The 18,925-nt window shown below is 27.2% G+C and overlaps 2 protein-coding genes across 2 annotated transcripts in view; one reads left to right on the plus strand and one right to left on the minus strand.

The window, feature by feature from the left end:
• LOC123296888 (dendritic arbor reduction protein 1) overlaps positions 1–18,925 on the minus strand; it is a 379,251-nt gene that overhangs the window by 51,801 nt on the left and 308,525 nt on the right. The window contains exon 3 of the mRNA XM_044878585.1: positions 8,669–8,728. Coding sequence (XP_044734520.1) covers positions 8,669–8,728 — 60 coding nt within the window. The remainder of the gene's footprint in view (positions 1–8,668; positions 8,729–18,925) is intronic.
• Positions 15,067–16,348, plus strand: LOC123296886 (chymotrypsin inhibitor-like). The gene is made up of 2 exons (XM_044878583.1): positions 15,067–15,274; positions 16,077–16,348. The coding sequence occupies exons 1-2, from the start codon at positions 15,133–15,135 to the stop codon at positions 16,253–16,255; spliced, it is 321 nt and encodes a 106-aa protein (XP_044734518.1). The 5' UTR covers positions 15,067–15,132; the 3' UTR covers positions 16,256–16,348.

The raw sequence follows: 18,925 nt of genomic DNA on the forward strand, positions 1-18,925 counted from the left end.
AATATGTGGATATATTATTATTATGGTGACTTGACTTTAAGTTTGGACCAAAAAGAAAAAGACCACTTCATGGAGGGATAACTAGTTTTCTTTGGTTAAGATAGTTGACTTTAATATACAGTACCATTTCTATATAATGTTTTAAAAGTCGTATATAGAGGTGATTTTTAAATCACAGAATGGGTTTTGTAGTCGCGGAAACGAACCACTAAAAACGATCAAAGTTCGAAACATTTGAACAGTAAGGATACCGTACCGTGGGCACCAGGTACCTTGGAAATCAATTCTGTGGCGATATTCGTGTTCAGCGACTACAAAACCCTAACGGTTTTGGAATCATTTTCAACACTTTTTACCGAATTGTGATTTTACTATTTACTGTCAATATAAAATGCATATTATTTTTAATTTCGTATTAATCGATTAAGGTCACAAAGTTTCCTGACACTCCAACGAATCGAATGCAGAAAATCGTATTCAAATGCGTCTTACTGTTCACTTTATTCGAACTTCAGTGCTTCGTTTTCGCGACTATTATATTTTTGATAAATGAGAGAATTCTACAATTGAGAATAATTGCCAGGTTTCATTATTTTAAAATCTCTAAAATGAGGAACAGAAATCTCTATAAGAGAAAATTGATTTTCTCTCTTTTCCCTCATAGATCTGTATCTCCAAATCCAAGCACGTTATGGAATTAATTTATCACAATAACAATTATTTGGTCCTGAGAAATGGCTGAAATCTAAGGGATATAGTCACAAATATACTTAATTTTTCGTTTGTTTTAGTTTTAGATGTAAATCTGAAAAAGTTTGAGGAAAACAAATTCAAAATATCAATCTTTGTAATCTCCGAGCAAACAATACCTTAAAAATAGTCTATAAACAGGATATCTGTTTAATTATTTAATATGTAATATTATCTTAAAATGGTTGAGAAACTATGTTAGTTTTTTTTTCTTCGATTTTCTCAACTTCAATCTGGAATCAATCGAGAAAATATCACACAAAGTTACTTTCCAAAGTACTTTCTCACTAACAATTCATGATATAAAATTATAAATATCTTGAGAAATATTCGTTTCATCACTATATTTTACTTCTAGACTCCTTTTGCGAATACTGAGCCAGTTTTAAAGCTGAAGACGCAAGAGTGATTAAATCAACGTCTATTCCGATAAAAAACTATTAATTTTATCATACCCTGTATAAAAATTTGTCAATATGTACAATATGATTATTATTATAATGATTATAAACGAGTGAATTGATTCTGAATGATGTTTATTTGTTTCATTTTTTCTTTCTTATATTATCCCTTTTAAACTGAATATATACTATCTTTATCTAAGTCTTCGTCCTACACATGTTCTACGTATAAATCTCATATTCATTCATATACATACAGGTAAGTACTATATTCAGATATATTCCTAGTGAAGTACGATTTATAAAAGATTGAAGTATTTTATTTAATACGTATATAAAATTCAATAGTGGAGGTGTAACAATTCTTTTTCAAATCTGTCATAATAAGTCTTATAACTTGTGTGTATTCATATTTACATATACAGGCATAGAGACTTAGACTTAAAGCTGGGCAGTATTTGAAAAATTATGACCAATTTTGGTCTATAACATTCAAATTACATCCAATTTTAATAAACCAAACATTATACTAAATTTGGTTCATACTTTTTAAATTTGAGGTCAAACTTACGTACCAATGAAAGTGGTGTCCTTGAAGATAGTGGTGTCCTGGTACCGGTATTTTGAACAAAGGTGAATGTAAGCTTCAAAATAAAATCAGAAATAAAATTCTGACCCAAAATTAGTAAGTTTCAAAAAAAATTCCATTCAGATAAAATTTGGGTGCAATAAGAAAAAAACCGATTCTTTGAACTTTATGAAATGATTAAAATCCTAAAAATTAAATTTTGCCCTATCACCTCCAAATTATATCGAATTTTAGTAAACCAAGTATGGAATTATACTAAATTTGGGTCATAATTTTCAAATTTGGGTTCAAATTTAACCTAACTATCAAATTTTTGAAGATAGTGTTGTCCTGGTACCGATATTTCGAACAAACGTGAATGCAAGCCTAAAAATAATACCAAAAATAAAAAGTTTGACCAAAAATTAGTAAGTTTCCAAAAAAATTCCATTCAGATTGAAAAAAATTTGGTTGGAACATGAAAAAAACTTTTGAACTGAATTATGTCATCAAAACTCAAAAAATTGAATTTTGCTCTATCATCTCCAACTTAGTAGGGCTTTATACTAAAATTGGGTCATACCTTTCAAATTTGTGATCAAATTTAACCTAATCCAAACGAAGATCACTATTGACAACTGAGTTCTTTTACATCTAAATAAACTTACTATCATTATGATATGTATAGACTTACTATATTAAATCGCATGTATTGGACCGATTGTGTGCGTTTAGTGGTCACATTTTTAGTGCGTTTAAAGTCTTTTTCTAAAGGATAGATATCAAGCGAAATTTTTTTTGTAAAAGAAATCACACCTTAACAAAAGCTGCTTATTTCCGGAAGTGCTTCTAAAGTATGAAACTAGATGATCCCTCATTTGCCTTTCAATTGAAAAACTGTTTTTGAATTGAAAAACTATTGACGATTGAAATTATTTTGCTCAGCTAGAATTACAAGAATAAAGTAAATACGTTGTAAAATGTTGATACATTGTAAACTTGTAACTTGTTACACAGATAGATTGAAAATTGAGATATTTTAATATATATTTAATATAATATAAAATGTTCATAAAAATATTGTTGATAATTGAATTTTAATGTATTTATGTCAATAATTATTTGACATCATGTAAAAAATTCTAAGATAAATCTTGTGAACTATAGTTCTTTTATTACATTACATAAGACTTTAAATAATTTTTTTACTTCGTAGATTTTACAGTAAAACCCTTATAAATTTATTACTTCTCTTTAAAACAGCCATGTTTTTCTTTTATTCATAATCAATTTTACAAGTTCAATGAAAACATTTTTGAATATCCTGAAAGAAAAGGCTCTAAAAGAAAAATATGATTTATCAAAGAAAAGATTTATCAAACAAAATAATAAAAAATGAAATTGTATTGCTAATACTTCAGCATTCAGTTTTATAACTGAATAATCTATTTAATTAATAAAATTACTTTCTGCCTTTCATTAAATTTTTCCGAACGTAAATATTTTCAACAGCTTTATTCTCCGATCAGTCTTATAATCAAACGCACAATATTTATACGACTAGACATTAAAACTAAATAAAAATTAAATAATAAAATAAATATCGATAATAATAAAAAACGGAGAATCCGAATATCGTCATCACATCAATAAATATAAACTTTTCTTTTAAAGTATAATCGTGGGTGCGTCTGTTTGTAATTGTGTAACTTTCACTGAGCGACTTTAGGAAAAACGGATTTAGGACAGATTTAGGAAAAATTCTCACAATAAATTTGTTTAGGTGAGTCGATGGTTGTTTGCAATATTGGCTACCCTTTACAATCTCTTTGGCTTTCTAAATATGCAAACTTAGTAAGCTCAAAGTCTAAAGCCGAAAAGAAATCGAAAGCTTCCTTGATCTGCCTCCCTTGAATTATTCCTAATATATAAGCATTGGGGGTAAATATATCGTATTTATCTTAGGTGTGTTAATTTGAGATCAAAATTAATGGCCTCCTCTATTATTCTTCTTTTCTATGCTCCCCTTTAAGCCTTGGTTTCTATAAGAACGGCAAAAAGGATAACTTTTGAGGATTAAAAAAAAAAAGTAATATTAATTGCTTATAAAGTTGAAATAGTCCACCGAAGCAGACGGCTAACATTTAGTAAAATATAATTTAACATTCCATTGACACATACACAATACCTATGTGATCAATCACTCTTTGTGAATGAAGTTTTAAACGCACAAAATCAATCGATATTAAATTTATGTATCCGGTTTAAAACGATACTCAACTTTTTATTTTTTTTATATTCTGATATTATTCTTATATACGATTCTTTAAAAATAAAATATATATTATAAGATGATTGGTATAATGATAAATATAATATAATATGATAATAATATAATAATATTGAATATAAAGTATCAATAAACGTATTGGTTTTATATGTATAATCGATAATATGTACCAAACCATACCAAATACAACAGTGTAAGAAGGATTATAAGAGAATATATAATCATATAATATTATATTTTTATTTTTGTATGAATGTATATTACTTCTGATACACGTTATTGAATAATTGGAAGTCCCATAATTACGCTTAAAATATAGCTACATATCCTATGATTAGTACAATATACAAGAAAGGATTGAGATTGTATCAGAGTAACTAAAGAGCACGAGACATCAGCATCTACAGAATTCTGTGAAATTTTGTTGGTACAAAGATGATCAGTTGCAGTAATTGTAGCGAAGGTTAGGTTAGGTTAGGTTAGGTTAGGTTAGGTCATATTGGCTGTCCACGAAGGACACACTTGGGCTATAGAGCCCAATGTGGTACCATTTATTTGTTATACCACCTTTCCGCTGTTAATTTCATTTATCAGCTCCTCAATTTCAGAGGCTGAGTGCACCTCCTTCATGCATATACCTAACACCAGCCCATCACAACTATTAATTAAATTAATTTTGTTGTTTTCACTAAAAACACAAGATACTGTGTGGTAGGAGAGCTTTGATACTTTATTTCAAGGTTTTCTTAACGAGCTAAAAGTGATAGAGGCGTCCAAGATCCTTTTTGTCGGCCGATAAAAAAAAATAAACATTCCAGAAAAAATCCATTTGAAAGAAATTATAGAGAAATCAATCCATAAGAGAAATTATTTCTTTTCATAATAACTTAATAAGTTGAATCTAAAGACAATACAATGAAAATATTGTTGCATATTGTTGTAATTAATATTGATGAATAAAGAATCCTTAAAATACAGCAGATGTATCTTTCTTCGTCTTATATTCACGATCAATCAAATGTGTATAATTGAGCTTGCAAATCTCGAATAAAAAGTCTACCGTAAATATACTAAAATAAAATAATGTACTATGTACTATATAATTTATTGGAAGTAATTGATTTTCAATAATAATTGATATGATCACTAAATGAATTATTAATAAAATCATTAAATAAACAAATTGTTTATACGTACATATACGGTTAAATAATAATATATTTAATTGATATTTAATTAATTATTAAATAATAAACAATAAATTTATTTCTTATAAACAGCTTGTCCAAATATATCAGTTTGTTTTTACCTTTCTTATTTCGGTATTTTTTTGATATTTTTATATTACAAATGGAATGTTTTAATCGAACTGCAATCTTAAAAAATTAAAAAATATTTTTAGATTATAAAAGTATGGATTTTATTTTATGATCTGATAGTAGCTTGAGTTCAATAGTGAAGAAAATTTCCATGATTCATTTTGTCTGTATTTTTGACGATTCCATTTTAGGTAGGTTTGATTAAAAAAAAATTCTTAACCATAGCTCCCATGTCCAGTTGATGAAAATTGTGTTTTTCAGTGAGAGAAAATACAATAAGTGAAAAAAATTATTCCAATTTTCAATTCTATTGATAAAAACAAACTTCACTACATTTTTCGCGTAATGTATTGCCAATCTCGATTTCCACTTTAACTGTCTTTATCATCAAACTTATCTTTACTAATCCTTAAAAAGGCAGAAAAAAACTCCCTTCAGTATCGCCTTACAGTTTAAATTCGGTCTAATTCTGTTTATTTTCTACCAAACTGGCCACAAAAATTAGCTATTTAGAAAAAAAATTGTATTTGCTATTAATTTCGGTATACTAATTTAGGCGAATTGATTTATAGAAATAAACATAAAATTTTCGTGATCCACGCTCAACAGGTGTATTATTTAGAAATATTTTCGCATTTTTTCGTTTTTAACAAATAATTACGGATCTATCGTGCATACTGTAACTCGTCTGACTAGAACGATTCCAATAGGGAATATTCATGTATTTTTTAAATATTTTTTATTCATTGTTTACACTGTTATAACAAAGTAAAAAATATAAATACTGTTTAAAATGGTGCAATTAAGTGTAAAAAAATATTTAAAATGTGTAAATCAATCAATGTAGAATTTACAACACAGAATTTAAACTCGTTATTATTAAGTTTTCTAATAAAAAGACGTAGAATAATATAACTCAATGTAATACCATATAAAATGTAAGTAATTAATACCATACAGAAGTAATTATTTACTAAAATAATGGTTTAGTTGAAATATATTTGAACCAAATTTAAATTTCATGAATGTTCAATATTAATGAAATATCTTGGTTAATTAATTGATGGATTACTAAAATAGTTTTTTTTTTTTTTTGTATATTTATTATGACTGAATTTGTTGGTATGAGAGGAAAATGAAGAAAGTACTTTTTTTCAACTTTCGGTTATATTTTCTTTAAAAAGTTCCATATAATAACTGGCGAAATCATTCTTTCATATTTATTTTTTTCGTTAAAATTTATTTGTCCATGTATTTTGTTTCACAAATAAACATAATAATTTTTTTTTTGTTTATTCATTTCTCAGATATGTTTCTTGTAGTATGTTCGGTTATGATTATTATTGTTTGTTGTATATTTTGACCATAACATCTACAACATGGTAACATTATTTTTTACAACATGCTTGTAACGTTTTTGTAATGCTCAGCATGAACAATTTACCGAACACAAACTAATATAATATAACATTTTTAAAATTTTGTATTTATATGTTTGTATGTTTGTTAATATAAAATGGAAATATTATAATACAACACTTCGTTGGAAAGATGTTGTTGACAGCAATAAAGTCATCATACTAAATAAATATATCGTGTGTTTACTATAAAATCTATTGAAAAAAATTCGTCTCAGACTAATCTTAGCCAATTTTCCTATCCCGGAGTTATTAAAAAGATAGATAAACGCATGTTTTAACTAAATGTATTAATAACATATCGAAAACTTTAAATACTAACGAACGTTAAAAGTATCTTTATGTAAAAAAAAAAGAGTGTGGTAATGGAGCCTCCGTTAGGAACAAAATTTCTTACGAAACAAACCTAAACGTTAAATAAATACTTATACAAAATTTTATTAACTTATTTTTTATATCTCTATTATACATATAATCTGTTTCTGATTGCTCAAATAAAAATATAAACTGATTACTTATAATAATTTATTAAATAATTAACGTTTATAAATTGTTGTTCCTTTGACACCTGACAATAGTAATGAATATAGTTAGTGTCAAGTGGGTGAACATATTAGTGGTTCCATGGATATGGTACACACACAGCATTTCTCACATGCTTACGTGACGATTTCTACCATTTTTTTCACCATTGCAAGCCACGTGAAGGAATTTTGTTAAAAAAAGCTCCCTAGAATCTTTGATTATTAATGATGATAATAATCAAAGATTCTAAAACGATCCCACATCTAGGGTATATATTAAAGAGTATGAAACTATTAATTCTGTTTTTCCTTGTAGAAGCCACAGAAAGTCAGGTATAGACTTGGGTCCGAAACACTGTCCCTGTTTATCCTAGAAACAATCTCATTAAAGAAATTGGGGACCATAACAGAATCTGTTTAGTTTGCTTATAACAAAACTTTTCATCGAGTGATGTTCCTACGAGGGCCACAGACGAATATCCAGTATATGTGTTTATTGTTTATTAAAAAATTAAATGGTCCAGTTATACTTCGTGAAGCCTTAGTTATTAATCTTAGTTTAGCTTTTAGCATTGCAACGCTCGTTTTAATATTATTTGATCATCTTCAATTAGAGTTCGATTGTTTAAGATGCTAATTTAGAGAAATGAAAAAAAATTAGTCAAGGAATTGATATCGCCAACATTGCTATTGTACTTCGGAACCCTAGATTTTCAGGACTTAAATTGACGATTTTCATACAATATTGAAACCCACAGCATCCTTTTGGAATTTATATTTCCTATTTTCGCTAATATCCTCGAGGTACTACATCAGATATTGTTTCTAAGAACACGGTACACATTTTCATTAAACACTTTATACAACTATAAATTCAACGAACATACATTTAAACAAACATAATGGATACATTGTATACAAAAATATTACACGCATTTTGAATATTAATATGTTCAGAATAGATTTATATTTCGTAATAATTGAATTTATGATATAATTTAATTTGTATAAAAATCAACATTTAAAAGTTACACAAACAAAAAAATTATTTATTATTTTTAATATTTTTTATATAATTCATACCTTGAAATATAATTTTACAAAACAAAAAGACCATTCGTGAACATCACGTAGAAAACCACTGTTTCATAAAATGTACATTTTTTGAGATTAATGTTTCGTAGAATTAGTAAAAAACGGTATGCTTAGAAAATGATTTATAAAACGGCATTCTACGAAAAATTCATATCTAGATTTGCTGTAAATGAGATAAATTAAAGACTTAATTTGAGTAATGAATTATTTTTTATCAAATGTTAAAGTGTACGTTTAAAATTTTAATATCAAATTTATGATTATTTAAAAAAAATTTTTTTAATTAATATTAAATAGACTTACCGGTGTGTATTCTTTGATGAGCTTTTAAATGGGAACTTTTCGTGTACACTTTTGTACAACCTGAAATTAAAAAAAAAAAAAATTAAATTAAAATCTTACTTTTTTAAATAGAATTAACGAGTTGTAATAATTGTATAATTGTAACACATTTTTTTATTTTGAATTTTTTTGAAGAGTTTGCCGTAAATTAAAAAAAAAAAGAAAGCAGAATGTCTAAGTCAAAGAAGAAAATACTAGGTCTAAGAAGAAAATCAGTAACAATTGTATTCTCTAATCATTAGATGCAAATAAAAATCTAAAAAATTCTTAAGGTACCAATAAAATAAAATCTTGAAATTTGGTGGGGTTGCTGGGATGATAAATAATAGTGAATAATGCGGATAGGAATTACAAAGTCATTTTTAATGTAACGCAAAAATAAATTTAAGAAAGCGTGAGATGTTCAGTGTCTGTAAGGGAGGAAATAAATATAGGTGACCGTTTTATACCATGCATATAATTATGTAATATGCAAGGTATATTAAGTTTAGTCCCAAGTTTGTAACGCTTTAAAATATTGATGCTATGGATGCTAGTCAGGACGTAAAAAGTGAGGTCGAGTTCGTAAATGAGCAACATAGGTCAATGGAATCTTGGGTCCGTAGGATCCATCTTGTAAACCATTAGAGATAGAACAAAAGTTTAGTGTAAAAAATATTTCTTTTAAAAAATAACCAACTTTTGTCTGCACAATTTTTTCGTAAACATCACTGTTTACCCAAGTGTATGTGTGGCATGTATGTATGTGTAATGTGATAAAGTAATCAACACTGTCTATGCTTGGTATTTAAACAATTAACTCAGTCAATTGTTTGTTTTCAATTGTTTTTACAAATTTTACATTACATTTAAAAATCATTGTACACATTTAATTCAAAAATAACTGTATTTATGTACGGAAAAATTATGATTTCAGTTAAAAAAGACATGTATTAATATTTTGTCACATTAATAATAATTATAACATAAAATTGGCCTTTTAACTTACATAACCCAAAAATTTACATATCAATTTTTTTTTCTCACTAACATTTATCTGGGAGTTACTAAACTAATTATTTTTATTTTTGACATTAATTATTTCATAAATAATGTATCTATAGATTATAATATAATGATAACGGTAAAAATTATATTTTATATGATCGAAAAAAATATATATCAGAGCATAAATTATTATTTTCATTTTAATTAATTATTAATTTTATTTTTCAAAAATAAGTATTGAAAAAGTAAAACCACACGATCTCGTCTTTCCAACGACATACTAAATCTTTTATTTATAAAGCAAGAAGATGTTAGAAGAATATACCAAAGAAACACTCATAAATTAGATGAAACAGTAAAAATTATTAGAGCACATTCTTTGCATAAATTGAAGCTTATAAAAACATGATAATTAATTATAGATTTTTTCATTTAAAATTGTTTATATAGATAATCGCTGGCGCGTCTGTTTGTAGTCGTAGTTTCTGAACAATCTATGACATGAAATAATTTGTTTTGCCAAGACGGTGATTTTTCAATCTTTTCTACCCAAGAGACTGATGTTGAAACCAGATTGATGACCAAAGTCAATTCGAAGCCATCTTGGTTACTCTTTCTTTACCGCAATTTAGGACTATAAACTGGGAATACAAATACTCAAAACATTAAAGAGATTGTAAATTGTTGTTGGCGATTCTTGAGGAAGATCGAAGGTATCCTTGAACTTTTGTCTCTCCTTTTCGACTTCCCTGTGGGGTATAAATAAAGTAATGTCGAAGGCCGAGGAAATGGTAATTAATGAACTTTTGGCTACTCTTCAAAAAATATAAATAAAATGATGCCGAAAGTATCGCTATTTAGTGATTTAAAAAGGGGGCGCAACGAAACCTTGTCTGGGTTCTAGAGAGTAAAGGGAAATATTATGTGGTCTTATTTGTGTATAAAGATTTTTCAAACGAAACTCACTGATAGCGGCTAGTTTATAGTAAAATATTATTAATCAATAACGTAACATTAAAAAGAATGCCGTATATTCAATGAATACATGAGAGAAAATTTTATTTAAAAAATTTTGTGAGAAATATCGCATATATCATAATTAAAATCATCTTACTTCCGTTATAAACTTGTTATCAAAATTGTGTCAAATGTTCCCAGCTTAAAATCACATAACTTAATCTGCTATTGCTCCAGAGAAGCTCACCAAATTTATTAGGTTCCAAACGATTCTTCAATAATTATATTATACTCGTAAAAGGTCAGACATATATAGTATCTATGTTAACATTAATATTACAGTATTGAAAAGGGCTATTAGCCAGAAGTATTGTATGTATCACCCATAGTGCATTGAGTCGTCCGCTATAACCACTGCTAATGTTAATATCCCCTCAATGGTGAAATCAATATGACGTTTTCACCTATACTGACATAGTGATTTCCACAAACAATTTCTTACCGTGCATTGAGTAAATACCCTCGATCTCAAGTTGGAAGGGTTCACATAGTCATTTTTCTCAACGAATATGGTTGAATGTTTGTAGTACAAAATTCAACATTTATCTCATACTGTACTAAGATCTCATACTATAAAATTTTGCATAAATAAATTTAATATAAAATTAAATAAATTTCTTCTGTCTGAATTGAGATTGATGTTTTAATTTTAAATCAAACTAGTTAAACCTAGATTAAATCAATATGGAAATAGATAATTGCTTTTAGTAATTTAAAAAACAGTGTTACTTGATTTTCTTAAAGTGGAAATTAACAGTATTGGTTGTATTGAGCGAAGATTTATGATATGCATATTTCACTACTATTGGAAGTCAGATAATTAAATACAACATTTTTAAAACATAAAATGGAATTCAAGAAAATACTTTGAGAGCTGAAATATTATAAGTCAATCCATATGTCAATCTTCTCGACAACTGGATTGGCTAATCGTGGATATCATTACTTATTTTAGACGTTTCTGGCTAGCGACGTCGCAGTAAAGTGGCAGGTAATGTGAAATTGATTGGCAAGGTTAAACTTATAGGCTATACAAGAGGTGATCAAAAACGAAATGTCTTAAAGGACAAAGGGATAACTTTACCAAAAGCTAGGCCTGCCAAATATTCGTTATTTACCGAATTTCTTGTATTACTTTATATTGTCAATCGGGACGGTATATACTTATTCTATATACGATGTCAGGTCTCGAAGAATAAATGCAAATAGATGTCCGGAAAGACCTTTAATCGTTGAAACGAGAAGTTTTAGGTGAGAATTTTTCCCCAGGCTACTGAGCAATGTTCAGAATTGTACGATGAAGTAAGGTATTTGAAAAGCACTTTTTAATACAGACACGAATAAAATTTTTTTATAATGAAAATGAAAGGGAATAGTGGAAATCTTAGTTTGCAAAGTTTCTTTGAAAAATTCAGCACGAATATGTTTGCCTACAAATAAATAACAATTATTAATAAGAAAGTATATAAAATTATGGCAGTAAAAGTGATGTTTTTATTAAACTAGATTTCTTCTTTGTATTCCCGGAGGACATATTCTCATCATAATCAATGTAGGTACTAAAAAAGTGTGTGTGTGTGAATATGAATGATTTAAAAAAATGAATAAACTTATTATTTAAAATCAATGTGCTTCTAGTATTAATTTTATTGAGAAAATAATAATAACTAGCGGAAGTTATCAAAAATTCTTTAACTAATAAATATATTTTTGCATTATGAGAATAAATATTTATATTGATTATCGACAGTCAAAAATTGATGGTATTAATAATTGATTTAAAAACTCGTTGAAAATTCGACGTTGTCTAATAGCCCAATTTTGGTTTTAAAAGGATTATTGATGGATGACCTCATTCCAGACTAAGAACGTTTTACATTTTAATACTACTTTAAAATATTTTTCAGCTAGCAACATTACAAAAAGTTGATTTCAAGACAACTCAATTTTAAATATTTCTAGACTTAATGAAACTAAGTTGGGATGAAGTAAGGGTGGCATCTGATGGGGCCTGCGCTTACTACGTTTACTAGTGCGAATTCTCGCAAAAAACTATGAGAATTATTCATTTTAAAATCATTTGAATCACCTCCGTCAAGTCCATCGGACGTAGGACATATGACATTCAAGAAAATCATACACAATATTCAAAGCTATGATTAAATATTGATTAGAAATTAATAAATCATATATAATTATATAAATTAGTGTGACGTCATTTTTGTATACGATTCTGAACAAGATAAGAGATATAAAAATTTGATTGATTTATTTTTTGTCCCACATTTTTCAGATACAAGAAAACTGCTATAACGTTACCAGGATTCTGCTTGAAATATTGAGAATAAACTATTTTGGTTCGAATTTAAAATTGTCACAATCAATTTTGTAGACCATAATTTTTTTTAATTTAGTTCAATCGATGGAAATTTTAATATTGATATTGTGAAGCTGCGCTTAGAGATAATTTGGTAGCTTCAAGGGATAATAAAAGCTCTAGACTCTTTTGGCTACTTTATATCAGGCGCATTTTTATGAAAAATACAAAAATTTTTATTTTATTCATTATAAAGATAATTTTTCTTGGAGCAAAATAGTTTGAATCTGAATCCAATATATTTTTTAATAAAATGCTTATAAATAAAAATAAATACAATTTTAATTCGTTTTCTTGGAAATGTTTTTTTGGATTAATAATTTGTGCACTTAAAAAATTTGTTGACAAAGCCAAGCGTGTGTTGTAATTACTTTTTGAGAAATAATAATACTTATATGTAAATACATTTTGATAAATAATAATATTTACATGAATACATTTTATGGATTTGATAAACTACTGAACTCATTTCTTAAAATAATAAACGGAATATTTTTGCTCTTAATTTTTGATTTAGTTCTTATAAAGTCATTAAGAAAAGTTGGGATCGTGAAAAATTTACTAATTTGTTAGCATATCTATGATAATTGTATATTTATTTGTAAAATATGGTCAAAGCAGACTTTGAAGCTATTTAAGACAATAATGATGCAAATCAAAAATAGAAAAATTTCAAAAGGTATGCTTTTAAGCCCATTATTCATTGAAAGTCGTTAGTCACTCGTCGGACGCATGTACAATGAAAACCATATTTGAAGAAATCCCTTCAATTTGTTTGCTTACCTGTATAATATGCTTTATTGAACCTAGAAAATATTGTGTGCAAGAAAAAATGACATTCTTTGTTTACATAATTTTGTTACGGAATCCTGGTTTTACAAGCCCGATACGCTTTCGACCGGTTTTTGTTGTTTATAAATTTTTAGAAGTTTCTATAAATCGTAAAAACGATAAGAAAATTGATATGATTATCAATTTGTCTATCAATATAATTTTTTGGTAAGCAATTTTTATCTGTGCAGTTATTCATTAAATTATTTTTGATTACTTTTTTTGTGTAATCGAAACAAAAATTGTTGTCATTTTTACAAAACAGTCGGTACAGTTATTCACAAAAGTTAAACAAAAGGATTAATTCGAACAAAAAAAATTATTTCGATTACTTTATAATGAAATAATAAAGAAATCCGCTAATTCAAACTAATTCGGTCATGCCATTTAACAATTTACTAAATACCTATACCAAATAAACTATACCTATACCACTAAACCGATTTTCTTGAAACATAGATGATCACTTTCAATCAAATGACTTATAAAAAAAACAATTCAAAATAAGTTTATCCGTTTAGAAGCTACGATGCCACAGACAGACACACAACTACATAGATCACAGGTACACAGGTCTAACACCTCTCTTTTAGTGTCGGGGGTTTAAAAATAAAAAAATTTGCCATAAGCAACGTTGAAAAATAAAAAAATGTTTTACAATTTATCAATTGATCTTTTTGTATTTGTAATTATACTATTTAGATCGATATTAGCGATATTATTGTCTAAAATGTCCAATAATCCAGAGTATAGTATTGTCTTTGAGTATATTTTTAACGGAGGGGGATACTTGCTAGGACCATTCATACGTTAACAAAGCAAAAAGGTTGATAAATATTTATAAAAAATTCGAAAATTAGTTGAGGTTCTAGCATCCTTATATGATAAGGGCACCTGATAAAGAGGCATCACTCGACCCACCCTAGAAACACTGCTATAACACAACATAGCTACAAATGAATATAAAAAAGTGCCATAAACGTCAATAAAGTCCCAAACTTGTTACAACAACTGTATAATTATAAAACTAAAAATAAATATTCCAATTCAACAAAAAAGGCATGATTATTTCCAAAAAATTAAATTTTATAAATAAATTTAATATAAAAAATTATTACTTAGCCTCGCGTATAAATAAATCTCAACAATATTTGTATAAAATTATATTACTTCCAAACTTCAAGTCAGAACAAGCTATTCAAAGAAAAATAAAATGAAATTATTACTAACAACAATATGTGCATTGTTATGCTTAGTATGTGCAGTAAGTGCGTACGACAATAGCAAAGATTACTTAGATTCCAAAATTTGTGCCCATTTGACTGGCTCAAAATTATACGATTGTTACAATGCTGGTAAGTTTTTTTTTAAACTATTATTTTCTTTTATAATTTCCGAAACAAAATCATATTTTTAAGAAAACATTTGTGTGATTATATCGTTGAAATATCTCGACAGCCAACTTATTTTTTTACTTCCTTAAAAGTAGTCTCTAATTTAATAAAAATAAAATTTTTAATAAAAACATTTTAGTATTTGTATTTTGAACTTGATCATCATTTGGTTAAATTGAAAATGAGTTCTGTTGCGATATGTTAAATTTTTTTTCTTATTTCTGTGAGAGGAATACGAACAATAAATTTCTTTATTATATATTCCTCCCAGAATAATCAGAATTTAAAGTTATTAATACAGATATCTATGAATCGTCACAGTCCTGACTAGTACAGTTAAAGATGTTACAAATAAATGAAAATAAAAGAATCGCATTTTGCTAAAACCATGAAATGTCCATCTTAAGTGTCAAATATCATTAGTAAGGCATGAGTTAGTGGTTCAAATGTTTCTATTTCTTAATAAACAATAAATTGTTAATTCAATGAAACGAACAATGTTAGACTTGACTTACAAAATTAAAAAATAGGCAACTTGAATTACGTATACGTTATAGACGTAAAATAGTTTTCGATTATTTGACAAACACTTAACATTTACGTCATACAAGTTGTCTATTTACTAATTTTTTAAGGGAATTTAACATTGAGCGGTTACTTTCATTTTTCTTTATTAGCCGATTTTTGTAACATCTTTTACTGTACTAGACGTATCGAGTTTCTAGGAATGGTAAAATTTCGAAATGTTATTTTTCTATTGTAGAATGCAAAAAACGTGGTGCACATGAACGCCATGGATGTGCTATTTGTCAACCAGATTGTGAACAACCAGAGGGACCTCGAGTATGCCCCTTAAGTTGTCCGTTAGGATGTATTTGTGAAACAGGTTTCGTAAGAAATAATGTTGGAGCTTGTGTAACAAAATCGCAATGTGGTAAATAAGAATATGAATTTATTATTGAGCTAATTATTTATTTCTTTTTCTTTGTTGCTGTTGTAATTATTATTTGAATAAAACTTATTTTATTTTTGTAAATATTGAATTTGTTTATTTTCTTATTTTCTTCCTTCTGGTATCTCATATTTTTGGGTTATAGCTTTTTTGTATTGATTTTTTCTTCTTTAGGATTCTTAAATAACGATAAATATAAATAACGTGCGATTCCCAAAAAACGGTTCAGAATTATCAATTCCCGAGGGAATTTATAGGTATAGAACTGTCGTTGGCACTATATTATAGTGCCTAATAAAAAATGCTTATTTGTATTTTTCTAAATGCGCTCATATGATACACAGGGTAATATATTCTCAACATGATCGGGGTCTTTTCGTCGATAACAACTTTTTTGCGAAAAATTCGGCCAAAATGCTAGCAATACAGAAAAAAGAACTAAGGAAGATAGGTCAATTCATAGTATGTGGCTTGTCAGACTTATATACTATAATTACTACATTCGTGGAAATTACACCTGTAGTAAACAGTACATTGAACTGTCACCAAATGACAGCTCACATACTAATACGCCATCAACAAAATACATGAATATTTCCTACTGCCTTGTGATTTTGTCTCTAGCCGTTTAGTTTTCGAAAAAAAAAATTTCAAAATGCAATATTCGATTTTTTTTAGAAAAATGTTTTTTTTTCAATTTTTTTATATTATTAATTAGCAATGACTTATATTTTATTAAAATGTTAATCATAATTTCACTGGAATTTATAATAAATATTCGATTATTATTATTCAATAATTACATTAATTGATTAAAAATGTGATTTTTTTAAGGTAGTAGCGGGGCTTGGCGAAATGGAATTCAAAGTTTTATAAATATGCGAAACGCATATAATGTCGCTTATACATATTTGCGTGCAAATGAGACTCTTAAATCGAATTTTCCCAAATACTTTGAGACAAAACCTTGAACACAGCGATATGTATCTTCGGAGCATTATACTTTATGAACTTGCTCCCTTCTTGCATCTGGCTTCTCAATTACATTATTGGTTAACAATTTTATCTTTTTAAGGTGGTAAGGATGCTTGGAGAAATGGAAAAATAAAATTACAAGATGAATATTATATCCCGTCTACTTCTTGGGGTTTAGATGAAACTCTTGAATCGAATTCTTCTAAATCTGTTGAGACAAAACCTTTGAAATATCGACCTTCAAATATGAAAAGGGCCAAAATTCCTTACGTTTAGAACAGAGACCATCTTTATTGGATGAATTCTGGCTAATTATTATAATCAGAATAATTTAATAAAATAATCTTCACAAAAGAAAGAAAATATCCTTGAAGACTAAAGACATTTCAAGAAAAAGTAGTATTAACAATAATTAGAAAACGACTTGCATAAAATATAACTTGTTGATTTTGTATTTGAATAACAATAGCAATGCGAGAGTTGATTATTTTTATTATTTTAATGAAATCAATCAGCAACAAAATGTGGATTTAATCATAGAGTTAATTTATGGAAAAGAAATAATTATGTATGAGTTTTTAATTTACAGTGTGCCACAGAAAAAGAATTCACAGTTAACTATTAGCAAATAAATATTATCATTGTAAATAAAATCACCAGGAAAATACATTTTTGAAATAAATTAAGTGCTTCTTATTCTTACTATACGCAAGCTATAGTTTTACTGCCTTGGTGTGATCCTTTTTATATCATAATAGCTTGATACCCGCCCGCTTCAATGGGCTTAGGAAGGAATTGTTTACACAGTTAAAATATATTTGCATAATTTTTTAAAGTGTAAAATAGCCATAATTCATTGAGTACCTATATCAGAAAAGAAAGTCATGAATTGTTTGAAATTTACTATTATAAATTTTTACAGTAATCCAAAAAGAAGTTTAGAAAAACACTTTAATACAGAGTTAAAAATTGTGAAAGACGTTTCCCTGAGACATCTTGTAGAAAATTGCAATTAAATTTATAAAAGTACATATCCACTTTTTCAAGTGTCTAAAAAAATTATAATATTGTAATACACTGAATAACATAATAAATAGAACACCCAGAAGACATTATATTTTTAATATATAAAATAATTTTTTTGTAATCGATACAAATTACTAAGTAAAAATATTAAAAAAAAAAATATTTACAAATTGATAATATAAATAAATAATCAACTTTATAAACCAGACATTCTGGTTCCAATTGGCTCGATAATTAATGTTAATTGAGTTTATTAAATTCTATACAGGTTAGTTTGATTCGCTTGAACATACGTAGGTATTAATAATTCTATGCTGGACACCTGTGGCCATGTTCTGAAGTGACTATGACTTTGATTAGAGCTTGTGGTGTGGCTGTGTGGATCTAAATAAGTAGATGAGCGTTGAATTTATTCTTGGCCTCCTGGGAATCGTTAGTACCTTAAAGATAGCTCACGTACAATTTAATCAATTTTACTAAAGAAGGAGTTTAATGGTTATGGGTTTTTTTTGAAATGGAGGCAGAATGAAAGATCAAAGATGAAATACATTAATTTCCACTCCTATTATTTCTACGAAAAAAAAACAAAAATGCTCAGGGTTTAAAAAAATATAGACAAAAAAAAGTAACTCGGTTCAATGTTTTGAGAAGAAACATTC

Source organism: Chrysoperla carnea, chromosome 3 (assembly GCF_905475395.1).
Source record: "Chrysoperla carnea chromosome 3, inChrCarn1.1, whole genome shotgun sequence".
NCBI lineage: Eukaryota > Metazoa > Arthropoda > Insecta > Neuroptera > Chrysopidae > Chrysoperla > Chrysoperla carnea.